This window comes from Scleropages formosus, chromosome 18 (genome assembly GCF_900964775.1).
Source record: "Scleropages formosus chromosome 18, fSclFor1.1, whole genome shotgun sequence".
NCBI classification, from domain to species: Eukaryota; Metazoa; Chordata; class Actinopteri; order Osteoglossiformes; family Osteoglossidae; genus Scleropages; species Scleropages formosus.
This window is the reverse complement of record NC_041823.1, coordinates 12,993,011-13,017,643: the sequence shown is the minus strand read 5'-3', so window position 1 is coordinate 13,017,643 and position 24,633 is coordinate 12,993,011. Positions and strand designations below refer to the sequence as shown.

At 42.9% G+C, this 24,633-nt stretch overlaps 1 protein-coding gene across 1 annotated transcript in view; it reads right to left on the bottom strand.

The window, feature by feature from the left end:
- Positions 1 to 24,320, bottom strand: part of ube2e2 (ubiquitin-conjugating enzyme E2E 2) — a 34,176-nt gene extending 9,856 nt beyond the window's left edge. The window contains exons 1-3 of the mRNA XM_018740748.2: positions 24,106 to 24,320; positions 22,169 to 22,351; positions 20,627 to 20,677 (exon numbers count right to left, since the gene is read on the bottom strand). Coding sequence (XP_018596264.1) covers positions 20,627 to 20,677; positions 22,169 to 22,344 — 227 coding nt within the window. The 5' untranslated portion in view covers positions 22,345 to 22,351; positions 24,106 to 24,320. The remainder of the gene's footprint in view (positions 1 to 20,626; positions 20,678 to 22,168; positions 22,352 to 24,105) is intronic.
- Positions 24,321 to 24,633: the final 313 nt, after the last annotated feature.

Genomic DNA, 24,633 nt, shown 5'->3' with positions numbered 1-24,633 from the left:
TGATTTTGGACCCATTATATTTCGCATAATATTAAGCACTCAAAGTTTCATACTGGGAAAATGTGTTTATTTGTCCCTCTTAATGATAAGCAGGCGTTTTGCCTTTCATGAATCCACCTATAACCAGTAACAATGATAAGTCAGCATTTTTAAAATTGCTTCCATCTTGTGGTAATAGATCTGTACCCTCCAATTAAAACACTGAAATTGTTACACAGGAAGCCAAGTTGTGTCAAAACTTATTCAAATTGCGGTTAGTATAGATAAATTCTCCCTTCCTAATTAAAGTAAATGGGGAAAAAGGATTTCACAGCGAAAACACTTACCAAGCCATTTTTGTCATAAAACGCCGATATTAGTTTAGGTACATATATTTGAACGAATTTGCCATTGTGAGCAGACCAGCCCATAAGGAGTCACACACCAGCAAAAGCAAGCTGTGTAATTGTTTCCACACTTCAACATCGCTGCAGCATCATGTGAAACACTACTCCTCACAGATGGTGCTCTCAGGCTGGGTAATTTTCAAACCCCATTTCAACCTAAAAAGCATATTTAAGCCCCAAAAGAAACAAATTCCGTCAAATATTCATTAAGAAATGTTTTACGTGAACTATGCTCACGTATATTTTAGGGCACATTCCTACATTGCCCTGCCATAGTTATGCAGCTGACTCCTACGCTACAGCCCTTCGCAACTGGTTTCACGCCAGTCTGCTGCAACCAGTATGATAAACGATAACGATTAAATACAAACAGTTTTATTTAAAAATAGCTAATTTCACCGCAGCGAGCGGATTACCTCGTGAGCACAATTTCTTGATTTTTACAGTGCCTTAATGTGAAACCCTTTTCGTGTGCTTAGGCAAACAGAACAGCAAACATTGGAGAGAAATTAATGTGGGGGCTGGGAAAGAGGATGAGGCCTGAGGAGGGTCAGGAGCGCATGCAGACGGCCTTCCGCCACCACCCTCGCCTGACCTGTGGGGAAATGGGAAGGGTACCTGCAGACTGAGCCTGTTGCCCGGCAACCAACCCAAGAGGACGTGTCCCTTTGTAGCAGCTGCTGGAGGCATAGCCATAGATTCAACAATGTCACAACGTGGGCGCACCCCAAATGAGCCCTAGCGCCTCCACAAATACGGAAACAGCAAATGAAACCAACTCCTAACTGAATCAAAGGCCATTTTGCCTGTTCATGAAGGCAGTGCTGTTACTGCACATGTGTAAGACCTGCTGTCCTGTTCATTCAGTGCAATTCTGTCTCAAACTTATCCCTCTAGTCCAACACTGCCCTGGCAAACAATCTGATTGTATAAATGCAAAAATGCAAGTAAAACTGTCAACATTAGCCACGATTTATAAGGCTTTACAAGGTGCCAAGAAAAAAGTTTGTAAAGGAAATTTGAAATAAAGTTTAAATCAGCACTGAAGTGATCAAGGAGCAAATTCTGAGCTGGGATGGTTTCAGCATTATACACAGTATAAGCATGCCTACTAAACATGCAAACAATTCAAAGGACTCAAAACGAGACAATTACATTGGTCAAAACTAATACTTCAAGGCTTAGTTTCTAGATATTTAAAAGACTTTTTCTTTCTTTTTGGTTTTATTGCAGTCAGTTACATAAACTATCAAGTGCAAAATAAACTTTTGCTCACTGAATAAAACAAATCTGTTGAAGATCAGTAAAAGTGGTCGATCTGGAGAGCACGTGGGCCATTTCTTTCCAAAATCTGGGTTATATTAAATGACCCGAGGGTCTGTGAGAACCCAGGGATGTGAGAACGCGGTTATGGTTCTTCTGAGACCAGATTTATATAGGAACAAGTATGAGAGCTGGATGGCTGCATCACTTGTAACCCTAAAAAGACTCACTGCCCTTGGCTATGAAGAGCTTACTGTTCACTGTGAAAGTTAAGAACATTTTACAAGCTTTTCTTCTCGCTTTGGGGTGGGCGGACCAGAGGGGGCAAAAGAACATGGATGCACTGGGCTGACAAAGTAGTGAAACTAAGACTTTAAACAAGTGTGTGTCAATTTCTACTTTTGTTGCTACTGGGTATAACCTCAGTTTACAAGCCAATGTTCAATAACTGAGGTTCAGTTAACAGGGTCTAGCACACAGAGAATCTCTCATTAAACAGGCACATTACTCCTTCCTGAGCCAGCACCATCAAAAACTCAAAAAGGGCAGAAATGTCAGTTTGCCAGATACATGCTGACTCGAAATGCCAAGAGTCCCAACACCAACTTAAAACTCAGGTACAATGGGTTGTTTTGATATTCTGGTTGTGCAAATATAAAACAATAAGGACAGTGTCACCACACCACACTTACTGAGAACTATTTATAAAATTTTAGTGCTGTATCAAACTACAATAATCAGTATGAAAATCGCCCCCCCCAAAAAAGTTTTAAAGTGGAGTGATGAAGAAAAAGAAAACCAGCAATAATAGTGCTCTGTCTTTACTTGTGCTCTGAAAACAGCAGCTATTTGGATCTGTGGGCACATGTATCCGGTCAGCAGAAGGTCAGATACACTGTCATTGTGCAGCGATCATTACCCGAACACACAATAGTCAGAAGGTCAGGGAGGTTAACTGAGCCACCACTACAACAGGAACCTTAATCAGCCAATAACACCATTGTTCAGCTACACCACTCAGAAAGCAGCGATCGCTGAGACCAAATGATGGGAGTAAGGGAGATATGAGCTGACCCCCATCACCAAAATCCCCTCCTACCACCACAAGCTGCACAAGTGTTAATGTCTCAGACTGCATATGTGGGTGTTTGCCTGTAGCTCATGTGTTTGAAAGAGCGGACTTCAGCAATTCTAGGTTGTCAACATTCAGCTGACTGAGAAGCTATATCTGAATTCCAGAGTGAGGAAGCAGCAAGAATGTTTGCGTTTACACCCTTTGCAGACCATGCCACATTCCACATAGAGAAAACTCCCCTCCCACCAGCTGTAAACTCTGGTTGCAGGCACACCTCCACCCTCATGACAAAGAGGCAATTATCACAAGAGCTAAAAACAGACCAAGCTCTCACTTCCCTGCATGTTACTATTTTCCCTAATTTCTTGAATCAAGAACGTGACCAGTCTAAAATATGAGTAAACCAGTGCAATACTTGGTCGTAAGGAACTGGACAGAAGAGTAAAGACAAAGCAATCCGCAAGTGTCCTACATCTCTGGGAGTTGCCGTAGAAGAGCTGGGAAGACATGGCACCTCATTTCACACTCAAAGATGGTAGCTGAATGTCTTGGGGGGGCAGTACAAAGTGTACTCAAACTTTTGGTGGTACTGTACAATGGGCTACTTTACTTTTAGCCTCAATTGTATCTGTAGAGCTTCTTCACCACCCAAGTTTCGCTGCCCTCCCCAGCCAAACTACAGCCCTCTACGGACTGGGTTTTGCCCCCCAGCTCTAAATGCTATGTCTCAGCCAGCAGCAGAAGACACCCTGAATAACGCCTGGGTTCTCCCAAGGCTCCTACAGGTGAGGGATTTCTTCATATTGTGTCAGCGAAGCATACCATCTCCACTTCATCATTTAGTTGTGGTTTGAATCGACATGCAAGCAAAGATTTGTCAACCCTCACATGTACATAGGCGAAAAAAAGATGTTTTTACCCGGAATGACTTTCAGCGCTTACAGAGCTGTAATTCCCAGCAACTCAAAACAATGCTTGTGCCGCTTCAGCAAAAGGAACCGCTGAACTCTGAACCCACTAGAAAAACCACAGATTGGGATTTGGCACACGTTCCTTCAGAGGTCTGGAGGTGAAAAAGAAGCAAGCAGGTCTTGAGGTTTTTTAAACTGCACTCACATTCTATACTGTGCTTCTGAGATTCACTGCTGTGGATGAACCATTTTCTCAAAGTCACCAAGTTCCACTGTAATGAGGATTCATAAGATCTATTCATATGTATATCGCCAGCACAGGTTAGCGCTTTTGTATGCAAGTAAATGAAAATTTACATAAAAGCAACAAAGGAGAGTATTAATGAGACGCATTAGCCACTGAGCCCTACTGAGCTGCATCTGAAAGACAGCTGCTACGAACACTTTTCCAAATACCGCAGCACCTTACCTTTTTAACGCCAAGTCCAATCGAACAACAACAGGCTGCATCCTAACAATATTGAAGTTTCTTGGGGTAGCACTAATGCTTCTCAGCAGCAATATGTGAAATTTATAACTCCAGAAAGAAAGCTGCACTGCTGCTCTGGCCACTTGCTGCTAACAGTCACAAAGGGTCCAAAATCGGAAGTCCATAGATTCTTGATCTTTTCCCAGTGGTGTGGTGGAATGAGATCCTGTTGTCCCTCAAAACTGCTAAATTCTTTACAATATTTCACCACGGGTCTCACAATGCACCTTATTCAGACCCACTCCTCTCCTGACTTCCTAATAGCTAAGTAAATTTAAATCACATCTGCCTAAATTACCTTTGTATTTCCGATCACACCCAGTTCTTTAGACTGCTACTCGTGTAACGTGTGTCGGCAAAAAAAGGTGGTTTCAAACAAACAAAAAGTGCTTTATAAATAATGTCTTTTTAAAATTATTTGTCCTTCAGGAGACACTTTTGGGGGGCGCGGTGGCGCAGTGGGTTGGACTGGGTTCTGCTCTCCTGTGGGTCTGTGGTTCGAGTCCCGCTTGGGTTGCCTTGCGACAGACTGGCACCCTGTCCTGGGTGTGTCCCCTCCAGCCTTACGCCCTGTGTTGCCAGGTTAGGCTCTGGCTCCCCGTGACCCTGAATGGGACAAGCGGTTCAGAAAAAATGTGTGAGACACTTTTGTTTACTATGAGTTGGAGGTCACCTCAGAGAAAAGCAATGCAAACGTAATACAACATAAAAGGGACAACTGGTAGTGTAGCGGTTAATGCTGCTGCCTTTGGACCCAAAGGTTGCAGGTTGGAATCTTACCTTCAGCTGTAGCGCCTGTGAGCAAGGCACTTACCCTAAATTGTTCCAGTAAAATTACCCACTAGTATAAATAAGTAAATAACTAAGTAGCTTAACATTGCAAGTTGCTCTGGAGGAAAGTATCAGCTAAATGAATAAATGTAATGTTTGCTGGCCAAAGGTCTGATTAACTCTTTCGATTAATCTTTTAAGATCAACTTTACATTTCTCATACCATTAACAGTTTAATTTCAGTTTAAAAGACTGAAATAGCTGAATAAATGGCTGTTTCTCACACCCCCATGTTGTGGATGTACTATAATGCAAGCCAACATCTTTGTGTAAGATGTAGTAATGACAGGACTATTTTTTATTGAGATGAGCTGTTAAAGAAAAATAAAGACTTAAATCACCATTTCTTTGGCATTCTCTGCCATTGTTGAGGGATGAAACACATTTCTGACAATTTATCCAATAAACCCCTGGAAGGGGCTTAAATCAGATTTGGCACAATAACAACTGTGCTGAGCCTAATGGAGCCGGTGGCTCAGTCTGTGCGAATCTGTGAATTTACCACCACGCACTGCAATTACAGGACACGAAGTGACATCATTTTGTATTTATTTATACATGACCAATATATGTTTGATATTTAAAGTGCGTGCAAGGTGATGAAGAAATCACACCGTAAGTAGGGTTCACAATCTGTGTATTTTCATTACTCTGTGAACTGAAGCAGATATGACAGCCATCTTTCTCCCTCATTTGTCGCTGCAGTTGTGCAACAAGGACACCGAGTCTGTGTTATTCACATTACCCTTTATATTCCCTTTGAGTGGGCCACAGCTCCAGTCATGAATGAACCCTGGGATATCTGTGTGCACAGAGTGATAAAAACTGCTGGACCTGGATGGTTTTTTTTTTTTTTTTTTTAAAACCCCAGGGAGAGTAAATATGCAATGTCTGTAGCTGGTTGTGACTCGTACCACAGCTGAATACTTTTGGCACCATCTCTCATGACATCACCATGTTAGCATCCCCACATCTTTCAAGCTGGGCTGCAAATAAAACTGGCTTTGAGAGGTGGGGTGCAGATGCCAATGAGGCAGTTGGTCCTAAAATATCTAATACAAACAACTGTATCTGCATGGATGAGGAAGCAGGTAGTGCAGTGTTCTGGACTCCCGCTTTGACAGTTTCTTGGTAGAATCACACTCCTCCTCATGTAGTGTCCTTGCTCAAAGTACTTATCCTGAATTGGTACAATAAGAATACCCTGCTGTGTAAATCATTGCAAAGTTGCCTTGGACAAAGGTGTCAGCTAAAGAATAAAATAGAATTATTATATATTCATGCATACAGAAACTGATTTAAAAAGAAATGGAAAAAAGTGAATAGTTTTGCAATTTTCTTTTTTTTTACTGGGGAAAATACTGTGACCTGATTGAAATTCTGACTGGTATTTCCCATACACGTTTTAATGTTATAAAACTGATGGTTGTAGAAAATTGGCTCAATTCCTATTCATTTTGCCTTGAACCAAGTATAATTTTCTCATCGCGCTTGTGGGTTACATGAAATCAGATAGAATCAGAGAAAAGGGCTCAGACAGACACAGAAAGGCAGGAGTTACCAGCAGCAGAGACACTGCTGTATCTGAACTGTCTGAACAAATGGCCCTCCCCAGAGAACTCAAGAGCACTACTGCTAAAACAGGGGGTGATCAGATTCTAACCTTTTTAAATCCAGTACATTCATTTCTAACCAAGAGATATACAGACATCTACGCAGTGGTTGGTGTTATCACCTTGCATTCGAATGCCAGTTTCGAATCTCACCTTCTACTGTAGTACCCTTCAATTCAATTTATTTTTATAAAGCGCTGAGCAGATCGATGTAGAGTACTGAAGAGATATAAACATGACAGTAATGGAGATATCAAGCAAATCAGCTGGTAGCTGAGGAGAGGAAAACAAAACTACCAGCCAATGGGGAAGGGAGGAAAATAAACATCTGTTGGTTCAACTACCAGTGGCTGTTTGCCCCTCCAAGACATTCTAATGTGAATACAGTTGCAACAAACCACTCTCCCCAAATATTTCAAAAGAACTGCTACCAAAAAGGTGGGAATCAGCTAAATACCCTTGTGTGCTCAGGCACTTACCCTGCATTGTTACAACAGAAATGACCAAGCTAATGAGTAAATCATTGTCAGTATTTTATAATACAAAACTAAAATTGCAAATTGCTTTGGAAGAAAGAGCTAGCTAACAATAGTCACCTAGCTGTCATAAAAGTAACTGGACATGACATTTGTCAGTGTGTATTAGCACACAAGCAATGGGACAATAGTTTACCACAACCCTAATGAGCCAGTGAAGGAGGGTGTGTGCAGCTGGAGCTGGTAGCACAGTGGTTACAGCTGCTGCCTTTGAACCCAGAGGCTACAGGTACAAACCCCACCAGCAGTACCCTTGAGCACAACAGTTACCCTAAATTGCTCCAGTAGAATCAATCCAGCTGTATAAATGGGTAAATAAGTGCAGGTAGCTTAACGCTATAAGCCACTTTGGACAAAGTGTTAGCTAAATATGTAAATGTACCGTTTTACCAGTATTCTTCATCTGAACAATATTGTCCTGCATCAATTTAATTATGGTTTGTTGCTCACGCATACCCTCGGCTGTAGAAAATAAAGAGAAATAGCTGCACTGTTTAAGACAAGGTGTCCGTAAATCTAAAATTTACATCAAATTTACAACTTCTCAACAGACTGGTGTACCACATGCTTTTTTTTTTCCTTCAAATAAATAATTTAAACATAAATCTAACAGATGAACTCAGGTCCAATTAGGAAGATAGTCACAAAGCCTTTGGATAGATAAGATGGCCAAAGGAGCTCTGCATAGCCAAGACTTGCATGCTGAAGGAGCTCTCAGGATGACCAGTGCTGGCATGTGGGTGTGTGTTTGTTTAAGATAGCCCTGATTTCACTGCAGGTGACAAGAAAGCCTCTTTGGTTTCCAGACGATGTAAAAGGCACAGCGTTAACTAACGAAATTGTTATCGAGTGTGAACATGGTCCGAGATGCAGGCTGCCAGGGGCCCTTGGCTCGGCCTCCAGCTTTGACTCGGACACGGCGAGTTGGATTCCGGAGAGATGTTCACAAGGTACCATTCAGTTCCACTTTCTTTGGTGCTTTGCTAGTTCACCTGAACAGAAAACCTATAGCTAATTACAAACCCACAACCCATCCAGCATGGATACACGCACTGACACACAAAAATGTTAATCTGACAACCCTTCAATACTGCTTACAATCATTGTATTTTCCATTAGACTGCCACAGCTGCATCTTGCATATTATGGAGAGAGCTAGTCAGCCAGCCATAACCCTTTTTTCGTACTGGAAATGTGAGGCAGAGGGCACCGTGTGCAATGCAAATGTATACGTGTGTGGGAAATGGGAGAGGAAAACCGGGAGGAAGGGCATCTCCTGCAGTCCATTGCACTAAAACGTGGCCAAGGAGCCAAGACAGAGTCAAGTCAAGAGTGGCTTTATTGTCATTTCGACCATATACAGCTGGTACACTACACAGTGAAATGAAACAACGTTCCTCCAGGACCATGGTGCTACATAAAACAAGACAGTTACCGACACATACTACATAAAGTGCACGTGTGCAAGACTTGTGCAAATAAGTAACAGTTCCACTCAATTGGCCGCTTACACATCTGTCACATATTGATATACATTTTAACACACCATTCCCTTGCCGGAGGAAAGCTAGATTGTGCATGAGATATATGTGAGCTGTAAACACAAACAGGAGTTAGAGATTTAGCATGGAAGTCCACCGTTTCATGAAAACACTGTACATATTTTGTAACCCACAATAGTAGCACAAAGTAAACACTGGTTTTATAGTACCATGCCTGTATTAAAATCCAGACTAACAGTGGCCAACAGTTATTACAGTCTTTTATCCCTTCTGCATTAAACATATGTCCAGTTCATGACAGTCATGTAAAAAGAGAAAAAGTATTCCCTTAAAGGCCACAGGGCTGTTCGTGCTTGGGGAATCAGGAGCCAAAAATTCTACTTGACTGCACATAGGATAAACACATTTGGATTTGGACAAACACAAAGTGATTTTTAAATCAAAATTATGTGCAAATAATAGGGCAATTATTTTGCAGCCTGATCTTTCCCGTCAGTTCCCAAGCCAGTCCTGCACCTGTATCTCACTCACTCACTCACTCACTCACTCACTCACTCACTCACTCACTCACTCACTCACTCACTCACACGCACTCTCCATCATGTCTCAGACACGCGTCCAGGCTCACGACACGGCTTTAAAGCACACCAATATGGTGGAAAGCCACTGTGAACCTGAAATATGATCACAAAGTAAACACATGTAACCTCTCACTGCCTCTACACAGTGATTCCCTTTGCTGTTAAGTGTTACCACTTTTAACCATTTTCTCTTTATGCTTGTTAATACTGTCATGCAGCCTTAGCCAAAGAGAAGATAGCAAAAGCAATCAAAATTCTTCTTTGCAGTTTCTGTTCTTTGTTACTGCAAGAAATCCATTGCTGTGCTTGATGGTATCTATGCCAAAACGGTAATGGAATCCTACAGCTAGTGTTTGCTTTCCAGTTATTTGTTTCATGCCAAGGTTCGGCCGCCTGCCTCCACTGTGGTTGCGGGTTACACTTCTGCTGGCCCTCCCGAGCGACTTGCCCACTTTCAAGGGGGAAAAAAAGCCTGTTTAAATGGTCGTAACTCACCGTGAGATCTCCAAATGATTTACTCAATTTGTTTTAAATAGTACAGAATTTCTCCCTATTCAACCAGCCAGGACAAAAGATCTGCCGTGAAGGCCAAGGGTGCAGAACAAAAAGGAAGCTGGAGATCCATCACACGGCATAAAAAATTCAAGGGGGGTGCATGAATCACGAGAAGCCTCGTGGCAAGAATTAGGAAATATAGGAAATGTACTGGAAAAGACGTAAAAATAGAGAAAACTACTGTCGTGTAAAAGCAATTTATACCTAAAACGGCAGCGCTGCCTGCTTTGTGGTCTTATTGATTATTCAGTAAAAATTGTCATCGCAGTTGCACATCTCGGGCACACTGTTGATTAAATGCACTGACATGCATGATGTGATGACACATTTCATGTTTGTAAGTGTGATGATTCGGGACCTGTCAACTTTCCTGACTGCATTTCAACAGTTTATTGTGCGTGTTGGGAAGCAGCCCTCACTGGATGGGCTATTGTATTACACGTCTGAGTGACAATGAATCATCATTAAGTAGACGAGCGACTGCGCTGGATGGCATTTATCCGACAACCTCTCTCAACTGAAACACCCCCCACAACCCCACAACTACACCGCAAGACAGTTTACATAAAAGTGATGGATAAGTAACAAAACAAAAAAAAAAAAAAGTAATAATAATAACAGTGAAATCTTTACTAAGGTGTTTGGGGAGATGAGACAGCATATGTAAACAGGGTATATCGATGACAAATGCCCACTAGACATTAACATATTTTGCATCTTATCTGGAAAAAATGAATAATGGATTTAATTCATGGGTAATTAAAAGTACTGAGGATCAATGGGAGACAGTAGCAGTTTCAAGCTCACTGAACGCACACACAATGAATGTATACGAAAGCAACTTACTAGTTAACACTGGTGTCACCTGGAAGGTTAAAAAAAATACAAAATGTTTAATTCATTCACTATTAAGAACAGCCTGTCAGTTGCAGGGTCACAGTGCTCCAAAGACTGTCCTGGAAGCACAGGGCACAAAACAGGGTACACCCTGGGCAATCACACACTAAAGGCATTTTAGAGTTATCAGTTTACCACTTTGCACTGCAGGACAAAACCAGAGCACCAACAGGAAACCTGTGTGAACCCTTGGAGAATCTGCAAAGTGCACACAGACTGAAGTGGATTCAAACCCAAACCCAGGAGCTATGTGCCTCCAGCATTACCCACAGAAAGACTGTGCTACCCTGAAGGTGAAAATACTCCACTTGAAAATTTTATGCATGGACAAGATGTCACACAAATGCACCACCTTAAAATTAGGATTAATTATTTCATAGACATTTTGCCTGTCCCCCTCTTACTGAATAAGCGATGAAGATGCTAAAAATGAACTGCAAAGTGCTCACATCAGCAGGACAGAGATGGGAAACTTCCCAGCAAAAACTGCTAGGAGGACAGCCAGGGCAGTTCTGTAATGTGTGTGAACACACTCATTCTGAAGGCAAAACAAACTAGAACAAAGCTGATTAAGTAAAGTGGCAGAACAGACAATAGATAAAGCAAACTCTTCTAAGTTCTAGAAAGCTTAGGTACATTCCAAGGCTAGACTTTATTATTTTAATCAGAATCAACAGAATACAAAGTACTTCCAGTGTGGAAGACAAACAGGACTTACTGTATAACTGCAATGATTAAATTCTATAATTCATGGAAAACATTAACAATTGTTATAACAATAGACAACTAATCAGACAGTCTTGGAAATAATGTAACCCACAAAACCATACAGAATCTTATACTTTGCTCTGCATTTTTATAACTAATGCTGAGTAGATTAAGTATGTTATTAAAATTTATTTAAGTCATGTCAAATACTTACTCTCTTTATCAGAAATGTCTTAGAGTGTTAACAAGAGCGCCTCCAGCTTTGCAGAATAATGGTTAATAAAATCAATTCACAAAGCAGCCTATACGAGCAAGGAAAATCTGTTTGAGGCTGAAGAGCACGGATCCTGGAAGGAACTGTGTCAGCTCCCAAGACGGCTGGGCTTCAGGGGGACCAGGGTGAAAATGCCTTGCCGTCTGATACCCTCGCAACACATACAAATTAGCCCGTTTCGCATTTCTGCAAGCGTGAGAATTAATCAGCTATATGATATCAGGAGAAGGGGGGCTGTGGTGGCGGGTATCCAAGATCCCTGCACTGGGCAGCATGCTGAGAGAAGGAATAAAAATATCCTGCATCAGCTTCGAGTTTGCTTTATGCTGGAATGTCTTGTAGTATCTCCTCAGAACTCATCATTTTCATGTACCACGCCTGTCTCTGTCTATTTCTCTGACTGCTGCATAAATCTATTATATACCCATCTATTACCGACAAAGTCGTATAATTTAGTTTCCTGGCGAGTGGCAGTAACAGAGGAAGTAGAGGTAAATGCAGAGGGAATGGTGTTTGTAGTTATATGTATAAATTATTTAAATTTGGAAACAGATACAATTCGTTTCCCAATTCGATTATAGACAACTAGGTGTGGGAGAGATGCTGGCTCAGCAGATAGTGCTGCTCTTTCACAGAGGCAGGTTTGAATCTGTCATGGGTTCATAGTCTCCTCTATGTGCTTGAGGTTCATTCCAAAAAAACTGCAATCTTCTTCCATGATTGAAAGACACACAGTTAATGTTGAACCGTGCAAGTGAATAGCATTGCCGTAAATAAGTCCGTCGTCTTGGGGAAAAAAGAAAAAAAAAAAAACAAAAAAAAAAACGAAACACTAGGCAGGCTATGACTGAAACACGGTCTGCTGCAGACAGTACTAACCATCTAGAGACTTTGGGCCAGTCTGCATCACCACTTGCAATGCATTTAAAAAAATTGCAGATCTTTGTCTAGAAGCAATAACCAGGTTTTGAATGCTTAACCAGGTTTGGATACAAACCGAAAAACATGGATAAGCAATTTCATCAGTGTGGATTCTGTGCATCAAATTTAACTGTCAAAACCACAGAAAGCACTAACTACCACTCAGGAAATATTGCTCTGTCAGCCTAAAGTTCACTGTTACAGATCTAGCCACTCATTCATTGTTCACAGTCATCATTTACTCTTTGAGGCCACTGTAGTCATAATGCACAAATATACTCTATATCCATTATGTTCTCATGAGATCATAATTGGCTCAAACAGGAAAGGCACTTTACACAAAATAAACATTTTGAGCAGAATTATACTTGAAGCATAATCTAATTTTTTGAACTTGTAAGTTGAAAAAAAATATTTTAAAATAGAATGTCTGTTCTTACTATAAATGTGAAAGGTCTAAATGAAGTTTAACATCTGCTGCTACATATTTTCCCCATTTAAACCACATATTGTTGAAATGTCTTCAACAATAACTGCCTGTCTCTCTCTCTCCCTCACACACACACACACACACACACAAACTTATAAATCTACTGGGCTTACAGTTTAATTCAGAACCAACACAGAATATAAAAACAGTGCCAACTGTTGTCTTGAACAATCACATCTCCAGGTTGAGTCTTTAAATCACAAATCAAGTACAAGTTCTAAATTTAACAACTCCTTAGTGTGTGCTACACAAAAAATTAGTCGTAATCCCAAATGTAACTACTTTGTGGTGAATGGAGTCCATATGCTTGTTTATTCCTTTATTTCTTAGTCTTTTCTCATAAGAAACAGTTGACTGTACACAGAACATGGATGCCATTTAAGCTACATTCACTGACGTAAAACCCTCTAAATCAAAACAAATTAGGAATGGGGATTTCTTTGAGGCCACATTTGTAAAATGGCTGAACTGCGCTGTGCATTACCGGCTCAGTGGACTCTGATGTGCTCCTAATTTCATCCAATTTCACTCATTTCACCCTTCTCTTGAAAACAATGCCAGCGGCCCGACACTGAGCTGATGGATTCTGGACAGTTGTGCAGATTCAAGCTCTGGCTCTGTACTGAGATAAAGGAGAGATTTCCCAGAGGTCTCTGAGGCCCTCCCAGCTCATGAATATTTATTTCTTGGCTGCTACATTTAATCAATGGTCAAAAGGAGAGGGGCTGCTGATGGGACGCAGCTACACATTAACCTATAATGAATATGTGGGTGTGTAAAATAGGCCCTACTTGAGGTCAGAGATGTAGGCTACATATAGGAAAACAGGGTATCCCATCAGTCTTGAGGGCAGAGGCGGCCCATACTGGTCGATGGTGGACAATCCCTGCAGGGTGGAATTGTGATCTTGCTGGTCTAGACTCAATGTCTGGAATCCTCTGATCCTCAGAGCAGCTATAATAGTTTCAAACCCAACTTGATCAAGCTGTGATGTCACAAGCCTGATGTAGATTTATTTTGCTTTTAATGACAAAACAACTTACACTTCCTCCTTAAATGTCAAGAGCTGAAGTATAGTGTCAAACCTTAGCCCTGCATGAAGACTGGTGCCAATGTTTGTCTGTGATGCCTTTGCACAGCACTGCTTACAAGTAAGACAGATGCAGCCAGTGAAAGATCTGGATGAAAGGAGCATGTTGCCAACAGGTCCTGTCACGAGCCTAATGACGTTTCTAAGATAGTTTTTTTTCCATCATTTACGTTTAAGCTAATGGCAGAAATATCACACTAAAACCCCATTCTGAGAGTCATTTATTAATTTAAATGGCTTAAAAATAAAAATCATAGTGTATTTTGCTTTACAACAAAACGAGGACCTACAGGACCAGAAGCCCTTTATACAGCTTAGACAAAGGTTATTTGAAAGCCTCTCACTGAGAAAAATCACCCTTTCCTCCAGCTGCTGTGGCAATACGTGGAAAACACCATTGGCTGTGGAATGAATGAATTGCCCTGAAATGTCAACAGACAAGAATTGCAAAAATTCCACAAATGCCACATTTCTCTTTTTTGAGCAAACAGAACAAAAATAACCTCTGACTAAAAAGCCAGCTGAAAATTGAGAATGATAACATAGGGTAATTACTTATTACTGTGCAGCGTTTATTCAGCCATGAATATTGCAATTCGGAAAATGTGCCGCTCACCTTTGATGTCCCGTGATTTAGTTTTAAAATGTCACAGCTCTTTCCCCTGGAGAAATTAAGACTTTACATTTTTTTTACCCACTGGCTGCTTATTCCTCTGGGAAACACGAGACAATATTATTCACGGTATCATCATGGCATCAAGGGGGCCACAGAGCCAGAAGACAGAGAGAGAGAGACAGGGTTTTAGATTTTCTGTCAAAATCCCAGCCGTTTCCCTCAGCTTTGCTACAGTAACACCACCAGAGGTATATAAAGGGAAATACTGCGATGCAATCAGCGCGGAATTCCCGTTCAATGGCAGATTAATACAATTTGTCTAGTGTGGGGCTATTTACAAATCCTTCCACCGCACTCCTCGCTTTCAATTATCCACCGTCATGGTAACGCACGCTGTGAACACAACATGAATGAATAAAAAAATCTTACTGTTCCAGAATATTAGTGGAGTCTTATGACTTTTGAAACCTTAAAGTAATCTTTTTCTGCTCTACCTTATGTGAACAAATATCTAATGGGAAAGGCACATGTAACATGCAAACATGTTGAACTTTTCAGTCAGGGGACATGACTGCCAAAACACACACAAGGGCATCCTTTTCATGTATTATTATTAATCAGTGTTTAGTGGCACATTTCTCCAAGGTGACTTAGACCGTTGAGAGTAGTATACTAACGTACTTTTATTTACCCATTTATACTCACCCTGAAGGGTACTACGAGCAAGAGCAGGATTCGAGTCTGGGGTCCATTGAGCGCAAGGTGATGGCTCTAACCACTACTCTACATGATAGCCACATAGATCTGCATATGAATTGAAGCGTCAAATATTTAATATCTGTTACAGTTAGCTAAAGAAAAGTGTATCACAGTGCTACCGCTGTGCCTAATAAATAAATTTTTAAAAATATTTTTAACCTTTAGAAGAGCTTATATGGCATTATGTCAAAGCTGTGGTAATCCCTAATTGAATCATGCTAATGTCATGCTGAAGGGACGTCACTGAGAGCCTGGGTATCCTCAACAGCTTTCTGAGCTTCTCCTTGAGGCTACAGTCTGAACACTTAATGCACCGTTTGTTGAAAGGATAACAAACACACTGGAGAAACTCGACTATACCAAAATCTCCCAATATTTAAAAGTATATAAAGGCTTTTCAGGCACCAGATTCCATACAAAGCTATTATTGTACTTACTGTAACATAAGCTCTGTGAAAAGAAAAAAAAAAAATAAAATCCTGTTTGCAACACTCTCCCGAAGACTGCTGGAGTACAAAGCGGCAAACACAACCTCCTGTGGGCATTTACAGTGATGAAATTTCATAAAGCAATAAACACCACGACCATTCCTCTTACAGAAGTGTACTGAAACCCCTAGGATGCCCTTTGTGGAAAACACTACATTTAATATTCCTTACCGACAGTTTGTGCTGATGACATCTTTCACGCACTTCAGAGAAGAGCCTCCGCTAAATGAGTAAAATGTAAATTCAACTGTACACCTGCAATGTTTGAAATCACATCAAGAAACACTATGGAGCACCTGCGCAACCATCATTTCATTTTGTCCTCTGTGATTCCATATGAGAGAGGAACATACCTACTGTCTTACAAATGTTGTGACATAACATTCAAGACAACCTTAGACGAGAGGGAAACAAACCATGCTCTGAGTCAAAGGGCGTAACCTTCCCATTGCTTCAGTCCTGGAGGACCCAGCTCAAATTCACGGCCGACTTTTCATAGCCTTCAGCTCCTACGGTGCTTGAGCTGCTTCATCGTGTCCATGGGTCGCAATGTTTAGCCACAACAATTCTCCAATTAATGTTAACACATGGAGTGGGGGGGACCCCTGACGGGCAGCTGTCTTCTCCCTGAATGCAGACCCAACGCCCCTTTAGCTGGAAACAGCAGCAGTGCCTGTCTGTGACAAACCACTCAATAAGAAATGGCCTTTCCCTTGCGACACACGCACAGCTTTGTGCTCGTATTCAGCCCCGGGTGCCGACGCACTCCGGCCTTCACACCAAGCCTAGTTCAGAAAACCAACAAGCACGACGACGTGCGCTAACCCAATAACAAAAACACTTGTGTGTGATTATTTCCCCACAGAAAACCACACACATTTTGAAACAGTGATGGGAATGACAAACCACTTTCAGACCGTTGTAACCTGATGGGTGGAAATTTAATTTCGTGCACGGGAGGAAAACAAACAAAGGAAGAGATTCCAAGCTTTTCCGGCTTATCCAGAAACTTACAGCATCACTAATTTTTTGCAGAATTGAAAAAGACCATCACAAAAACATAATTGTGACCCGAGCAGCTTAATTTTCGTAATAATCACATGACTCCACATTTAGGTCATCCAAGGGCTTCCCGCTGAAGAGACAGGGCACGCATGGACACTGCAAGGGAAGATGTCCTGCAGCAGTGATTTCTACAGGGCAGGAGTACTGATGCTAACTCAGGTCACTGTCCTATTACTGACTCAGCTGTACTGATCTCAAAAATTTGCATTAAAGTGACAAGTGCAAAAAGATCTGTTAAATTACACATGCGGGATCCGACATGTTTACTATTATTAGCATTCATTTAGCTGACACTTTTCTCCAAAGTGACTTACAATGACAGGCTTGTACACTGAGCTGCTGAAAGTGATTTATCCACTCACACAGCTGGGTATCTTTTACTAAAGCAGTTTAAGTTAAGTACCTTGATCCAGGACGTACAGTTAGAACAGGGGTGCAAACCCAGGTCCTTCGACTGCAAGGCAAGGTCTGTGACTACTACACTACCTGCTGTTCATACTGTCATCATTCCTCATCCATCAAGCATGGGGGATATTACAGGTACCCTCAAAGGCAGAAGAGAAGAAAATGATCCCTCTGCTCAACTTAAGCTCTTGCTGAAATGGTTAGTACTATTAAGGTATTCCTCAAGAAACCTATGGATATTTTTTTAAAAACTGCATTGCAAAAGCCCTGACGTGACTATTCAAGTAAATGGATAGTGCAAGGACGGTTGTGATTTTGACGTTAGCTTAGCCAAACAGATCCGATTCGATCGGTAGCTTTGTGCATCAGGGAACCCTTTCAGCTTGCTTAACCTTGGGCTGAATAGCCGAGCCCAGTCTGACATGTGAGAAATGGGCAGATTAGTCTGTGCCGTACTTTTCCATTCTGCAGGCAGGATTCGTTCAAGGATCTAAAAGGGAACGGTGGCATGTTGTGCAAGATGATACACTTCTATTCGCAGGAAAGGTGAGATTGACACAAGGTGCTACAGGTTCAGACTTACAGAGCTTGATTTTTCTACTTGTTCGCTTAATTTGTAAAGTGCTGTTTTGAGCGCTTGGCTCTCTGGAACCTGGCCCTAAACTGCAACCCATGTACTCCACTCACCATAACAGAACCCTGTCAATAGAGCTTATATTTTATAGCAGGTCTACTCAAACTTATTTTGGGCATCCATCGCAGCCCACAACCACATTAAAGCTCTCCACCACATCTTCAACCATCTTCAAACCTCTGTTCACATTCATTTTCCTGCTGCTCACAATCTGCTGCTTCCATCTTAGCATTGTAGCTACTGACACCCACAGCAGTAGCACATCGCTCCAAGAAATGATCAGCTGTGAACAATTAGCAGAAATCAATTAATAACGATGGTCAGAAAACATAGAGCAGAGAACAAGGCAAATTAATAGAAACAAGGCACAGGAAAACTCCAGTGGGAAATGCTGGAGAGGAAGCCCTTTAACTGTGTCCTATTACACATCTACACCATGAAGAATCATGGGAGAAGAAGCCAGAGAGGAGAAAAAACAAAAACTGTATTATTGAAACATGCAATTAAGCTGCATGCAATTTATTCACAATAAAATCACTTGAACTAATTCCTGAGAATTATTTTCCATTAAACTGGCTCACTGTAAGTGAACAGTACAAAGAAATATCTAGGAGCAAGCAACAGAAAGAAGAGTACAGATAGCCATCGCCATCCATTTGTGATCTTGAATGAATGCCTCCAAAGAGAAAGCTGGTGAACACGGCCACGCTCTTACTGTCAGGCGCCGGAACAAAGTTTTGATTCACAAACAAACAAACCTCTCACCAAGCAAGTGCTGCACAGTGTCATTCACGGGGACCTTCGCGAAAAACCCAGTTATTCATGGATTGCGTCATTCAACACAATTGATGGTGCCAAAGGCACATATGGATCACTCCCATGGAAACACTGCAATGTCCACGACCATACCTGAAGGGGGCTGCAATGGATATTTTTTGCCTCTTAGAATACTGCTCTGCCACACCACAGTGCTTAATCTAAATACTAGAACAGAACACACAAGGTAATGCATCACTAACAAACAGGGTAGGATGTGCATAACTCAACGAGATATAAATTTCACATCTTACAACGTCATGGATGCAGCACACACTGTAACCGTAATTGGACCAACAGAAGTACAAATCACAGCTCTAGCAGTAGTGCCCTTTCTGCACCCCTCCCGAAGAATAGGAGAACATTAAAAACAGTATATCAAAAAGGACCGATTTCTGCCCCATGGCTGTGCGAAGGGGTTTATCAACACCACACAGCAATCTGTTTTGAGCAGTAGGGAATTTCCCGTGTTTTGTAGTTTCTTTTTTACTGTAATACTTTTTGTACTGTAATATTGTATGTATCTGAGCAGAAACTGACTGGCAGGGTAAACTCTCCTGGTGAAAACGACCACAGTGCTGCTCAGTTGGAAATCCAAATCATTGCACACATATAATACCATGTTGCTATTCTTTACTTAACTGGTGCCTCTGTCCAAAGCAAAAACTGTAGTGATTGTTGTGTTACAACCTTATATAAATCATTTTGCCTTGTATTAAACAATCAGGTAACGACAGTCTAGGATGGGGTTTTGGCCTGCATCTAACCAAAACCAGCCATACACTGAAATAAACAATCATTAACTATACATTTTTTTTTATATTTCTTACTGCATAAAAAAGTGAGACAGCACAAATAATTAATGCACAGTAATGAAATGAATAAGGAAGGCAGTGAGTAATGAAATATACTAAAATATGCCGCTTAGCAACCAAGGAAAACAAAAAACTCCCAGCCCTGGGAATTTAAAGAAAAATAAACCTGTGGGGATAAAACGCACCAATGGTTACCCAGCGCTTCTGCGCACTTCCCCTGGAAAGGACACTGGAGCTGTACACTTTCATTTTTAAAAATGGCCCAAGTCTAAAATGAAGCGCTGTCTAACAGAGATAAATGCTCAGAGAGTGGAAATCTTACAAATATTCATATCCGGCACATTGGTGCACCAGTGTACTGCACTGTCTCGTCTCTTACACACATTTTTCCCCAATCTACTAAAGTGCAAATACGCTTCATGAAACCAATGCTTGACTGATAAAAGAATAAATCAAGCACAGTAATAGCAGAGACTGTGCGAGTGGCCTCCCTGCCGCAAAATTCCCCCGCTTTCAAGAGCTGCACAGCTGCGCCGCAGTAACACACGATGCGGCTTACTGAGCTCACTAACACACACGCCACACACTCTTCCTCAGCAGAAACCATGGCGGTGCCACTCCGCCTAATGAACCAAGGCTTCGGTACCCACAAGCATCACTGATTCACTCCAATCTGCTCCTTCCGCACTGAAAAGGGGGTGGGGTGGGGGGGCTTCTATTCATGTTACAAGCACCAACTCGCACCAACGCTGAACCACATAAAACAGGAAGGCCTGCTTGTTCCGGAGGGAGAAATGACCACTGAAAGACTCCCGCTGTTAAAAAGGACCACCAGCTCAAAATGAGGAACACGTGGCAGCTTTTACCTGCAGTTTGGCGGTGGGTCTAGTGTGATTTCGGCAAGTTCCTTTTGAATTCTGGAAAACAAAAGTTGGACTGTGTTAGCATTGCAAAAATTGCCCAATGGTCTGAAATTCAGGCATATGTATTAATATGCCATGAGAATTCAATTCTTTCAACTACTGGCCAAAAAGCATTTAATAATTACCTGCACACCTTTCATTTACAGAGACACGTCAGATGACTATGTGGCACAAGATGAAAAAAAAATTCTGTATACTGACAGCGCACCACCAGTTTTTGTTTGTGGCAACAGGTTTAACAATGTAAATCTTTAAATGAACTGAAGTCAAATATTTGCTTTTAACAACAGAATTGGGTGTCAAAAATAGACAAACAGAATAGGAAGAAAATACAAAGGTATACAGATGTGTAATTTGCCACAAGGTTACAATATTTAACAGGGGTGCTCATTAGTTGTTCCACACAGGTGACCAGATCTGCTACAATGAATTCAAATTATCATGCAGCTCAAATGTCAGGTGTTAACTTTTCCAGCGGAAGAACACGGGAACCAAAGAAAAAGCTTTAAATTCAGTGGAATAATGGTGCTTATTTACTATGGCGATCAAACATCGAAGAACTTCCTCGGTTAAAAAAGGTAACCACAAACACAAAAATATCACAACAGGTTTGCACCATTTGCTACAAATAAACCCCATTAAACAATTATTTTATATATAACCATGCATTTTTTATGTGGTACTGTCATTATAACTGATTCACTGAACAGTTATTTACTTAAGTAGATGACACATAAAAGCAGAGACAGACAGACAACAGAAACAAATTTCCAGGAGGAAATCTAACATCAAATCTCCCAAAACAGAACCTAATCTTACCTCTGCATTACAATGAAACTGACGGCACCGATTCGTTCCCCGCCAAAAAGCTGTTTTATTCACTCGCTCAAGCGAGACACTATGACAGGGACGCGTGAAATGCTTAGTGGAGATCAAACAGGAGAGCACTCTGATATCTACTATCGGGCCAGCCGGATCTCCACTTCACTCGTCTCAATATTAAATTTATTATGCATGAGGGGGGGATCGTGGCGTTGCATACACAGGAAAGGGGTGTCTTTTGCAGAGGCTGCAACGGCAGCCCCACGTGGCTCTGCGAGGCGTATGATGTTATCTTTGCGGTATTTCTCCAGAGAAGGAACATCTCCACTGGCAAGGGCAGGCTGCTGCAAGAGCGCGAACAGCATGGAAAACATGGAAAATAAAGGCGACATGGCCTGACTGCGTTTTACCGTGCTGCCTTCCTGGCTGTTTTACCTACACTATTGTCGAAGGTTTTCTCTCACTCCACCAACGTGAGATCTTGGATTTCCTACACGAGTTTTGACGATCGCGCTCAGGCCGCACCACACAGCGCTTCACAGGCTCCGTGTCGATACTTGACACATCCTGTGCTGGTGATGTTAACTTCTCCACTGTTCTCTCCCACCAGCCATCACTCACAGAAAGCTCGTGGACATGCGTGAGCGGTCAGAGGTGACTCACCTCTTGGAGCTGGTGGAGAGCTTGGCTGCGGTCTTGCTGGAAATCTTCGTTTCCTTCTTCTTGGGCTGCGTCTGGTCTCGTTCCTGCTCTGGCGGAGCCGACTCGCGCTGCTCAATGTCGGAACTGCCCCCGCTCGTGCTGGGGCTGTCGTCCGGCCTCTGCACTTCACTGGACATCCTGGCCCTGCGATCGCGTGGCCACACAAAACCCGAAGTCACAAATTACCCCACCATCGGTTTGATCACACAGTCCTCTCTCACACTGCTCATTCTGGCCTTCGAATTCCATCCCATTGCTGTTTACGGGTTACTAAATGTCCAGCGTGGACTTCTTGTCGAGGTTTCAGAACTATTTGTGCATAACAGCGAACTCTTCAAGAGCACACAGAAAATACCGAGACCTCTTACTGCTTGTAGCCAAAAAGAATAACAAAAACAGATGATTCAGATAAACTGAATAACTAGATGTTCCTGGTTCTTTGCTTCTAAAATCCCAAACCAGCCATCATCATAAGTTGGGCTCTTGCGTGTGTGATGCCAGCAGGACGACGGCCAGACTTATTCTTTCTGCACTGAACAATATGCTCAAAAGAAAATTTTAAGTCATTTAAACATATGCGAAAACAAAACCCTTAATATATCCATAAGGTAATACACTGACTTATTGTTACTCCTCAAACATAAAGGAGATTCTAAAAGGATTCCAACCCAGCAGTGGTGACCGGTGGTCTGCAATGTAACTCCATGAACCTGGAAGCCAAACCATCCGCCGTGTATTTTCAACACATAATCGAGAGCCAGAGAGAGAGAGAGAATCGAGAGCCAGTTTAATGATCACTTTCCGATCAGCAAATTTTGAAAAACGATACTTGATTGAAGATACCATGATCTCCACACAGCCTGGCTTACGGTACATGATTATTAGTAATGTTTAAGAGCTCTCCCGCCTTCTGGGTTTTACAATTACTGGTCAGTTGAGTTTACTGTCTGTTCACGCACGAGAAAGAATCTCTGCAGACAGGATGCCTGCAGTTAAGAAACCACAGTAAATCATAGGTAAGCAGCACAGTAAAACCCAACGGTGCCACATGATTCCACGCGATTAGTTGTAGTTAACAGTCACAGCGAGTCAACCTAACAGAGAAGATTATAAAGCACAAGGCACATTTTTCACACGGTTGGTTTCGCCTGCAGTTAAATACCGTAGAATCCAGCAGAACAGCGTACATCTCTCTCTCTCCCAGACACACACACACAGCTGGAGTATGGGGTTAAAACAATGTAAAATCTCGCTGTCCGTCTACACTACAGCTCGACCTCGCATCGGCGATGCGCTATATATATATATTAGTATTAGCACTGCGGGAGAGGAGCCCGCGCGACCTCCTTCCTTCTCCTCCTCCGCGTGCGGAGTCCGTTCGGCGTTCTCCCGCCGCCGAGCCGAGCCGAGCCGAGCGGAGCGGAGCGGAGCTGTCACACTCACTGCCGAGCGGGGCGCTGGACGGCTGGGCTGCGAGGGCAGCGGCGGCCCCGTATCATCATCATGTGCCGACACAGCCTGTGCGCTCCTCGCTAACCCGCCCGTCAGTCCTTAAGCGACGGCTATTTTCGGAGGCCTGGAGACGCTCGTCCCGAAAGGACCGGGCACGGACGACGGAGCTCACATTCGCCTCCACCATCGCCCCTCACGTCAGGAAGGAGAAGTGTGGGGGCAGAAAGGAGCGCTCGGCGGCCGACACGACGGACACACGCGGCGAGCCGCCCGCAGAACCGGGAAATGTGTGGCCAACGTGGGCGAGTGACCACGAATAACTGCCTCGGCACAAAGACGCGGAGCACATCCCCCCTCCTCGGCGAAAACGACCACTTTCTGGGAGCGTTTGCCCACTTCGCGTCCACTTCGGCGGCGCACTCCCGGAGGGCCGCCGCAGAACCCACCTCGTCAAGCGCCTGTCGAGTCGCGCACAAATCGGCGTTATTGAACCTCCGGCGGCGTAAAGTACGTGTCCGTCGCTGCTGGTCCGCCCCGTTCGCTCGCTCTCCTTCTGGAGCTAAGCTAAGCTAGCAACCGAAAACGGAGGATGGGAGAGAGAACCTGAGGCGACCGGACCGCCTCCGCGCGCGCTCCCGAGCCCGCTGCGTGCTGCGCGTCCCCGCGCGCGCGCCTCGCGAACACCCCCCTCTCCCTCGCGCCGCGGCTAGATGGCTGGCGGGGGGGGTGGGTTTCGTGTCGGTGGGGGTCTGATTAGACGTTCCGGGCGGTTGAAATGTTGGCGTTGGTTAAGCCATCGGGTGGTGAAGGTAGACGGTGATGTATTGTGGGAATTATTATAAGGGCCTGGTTGGGCCGAGACCAAAGTTTCAAGACGTCCAATATTCGGACGTGATTCGTGAACGCGCAGTCAGTCAGTGTATGTGTCTTGTGTGTGTGTGTGCGTGTGCGCGCGTGCGTCCGAACGCCGCGAT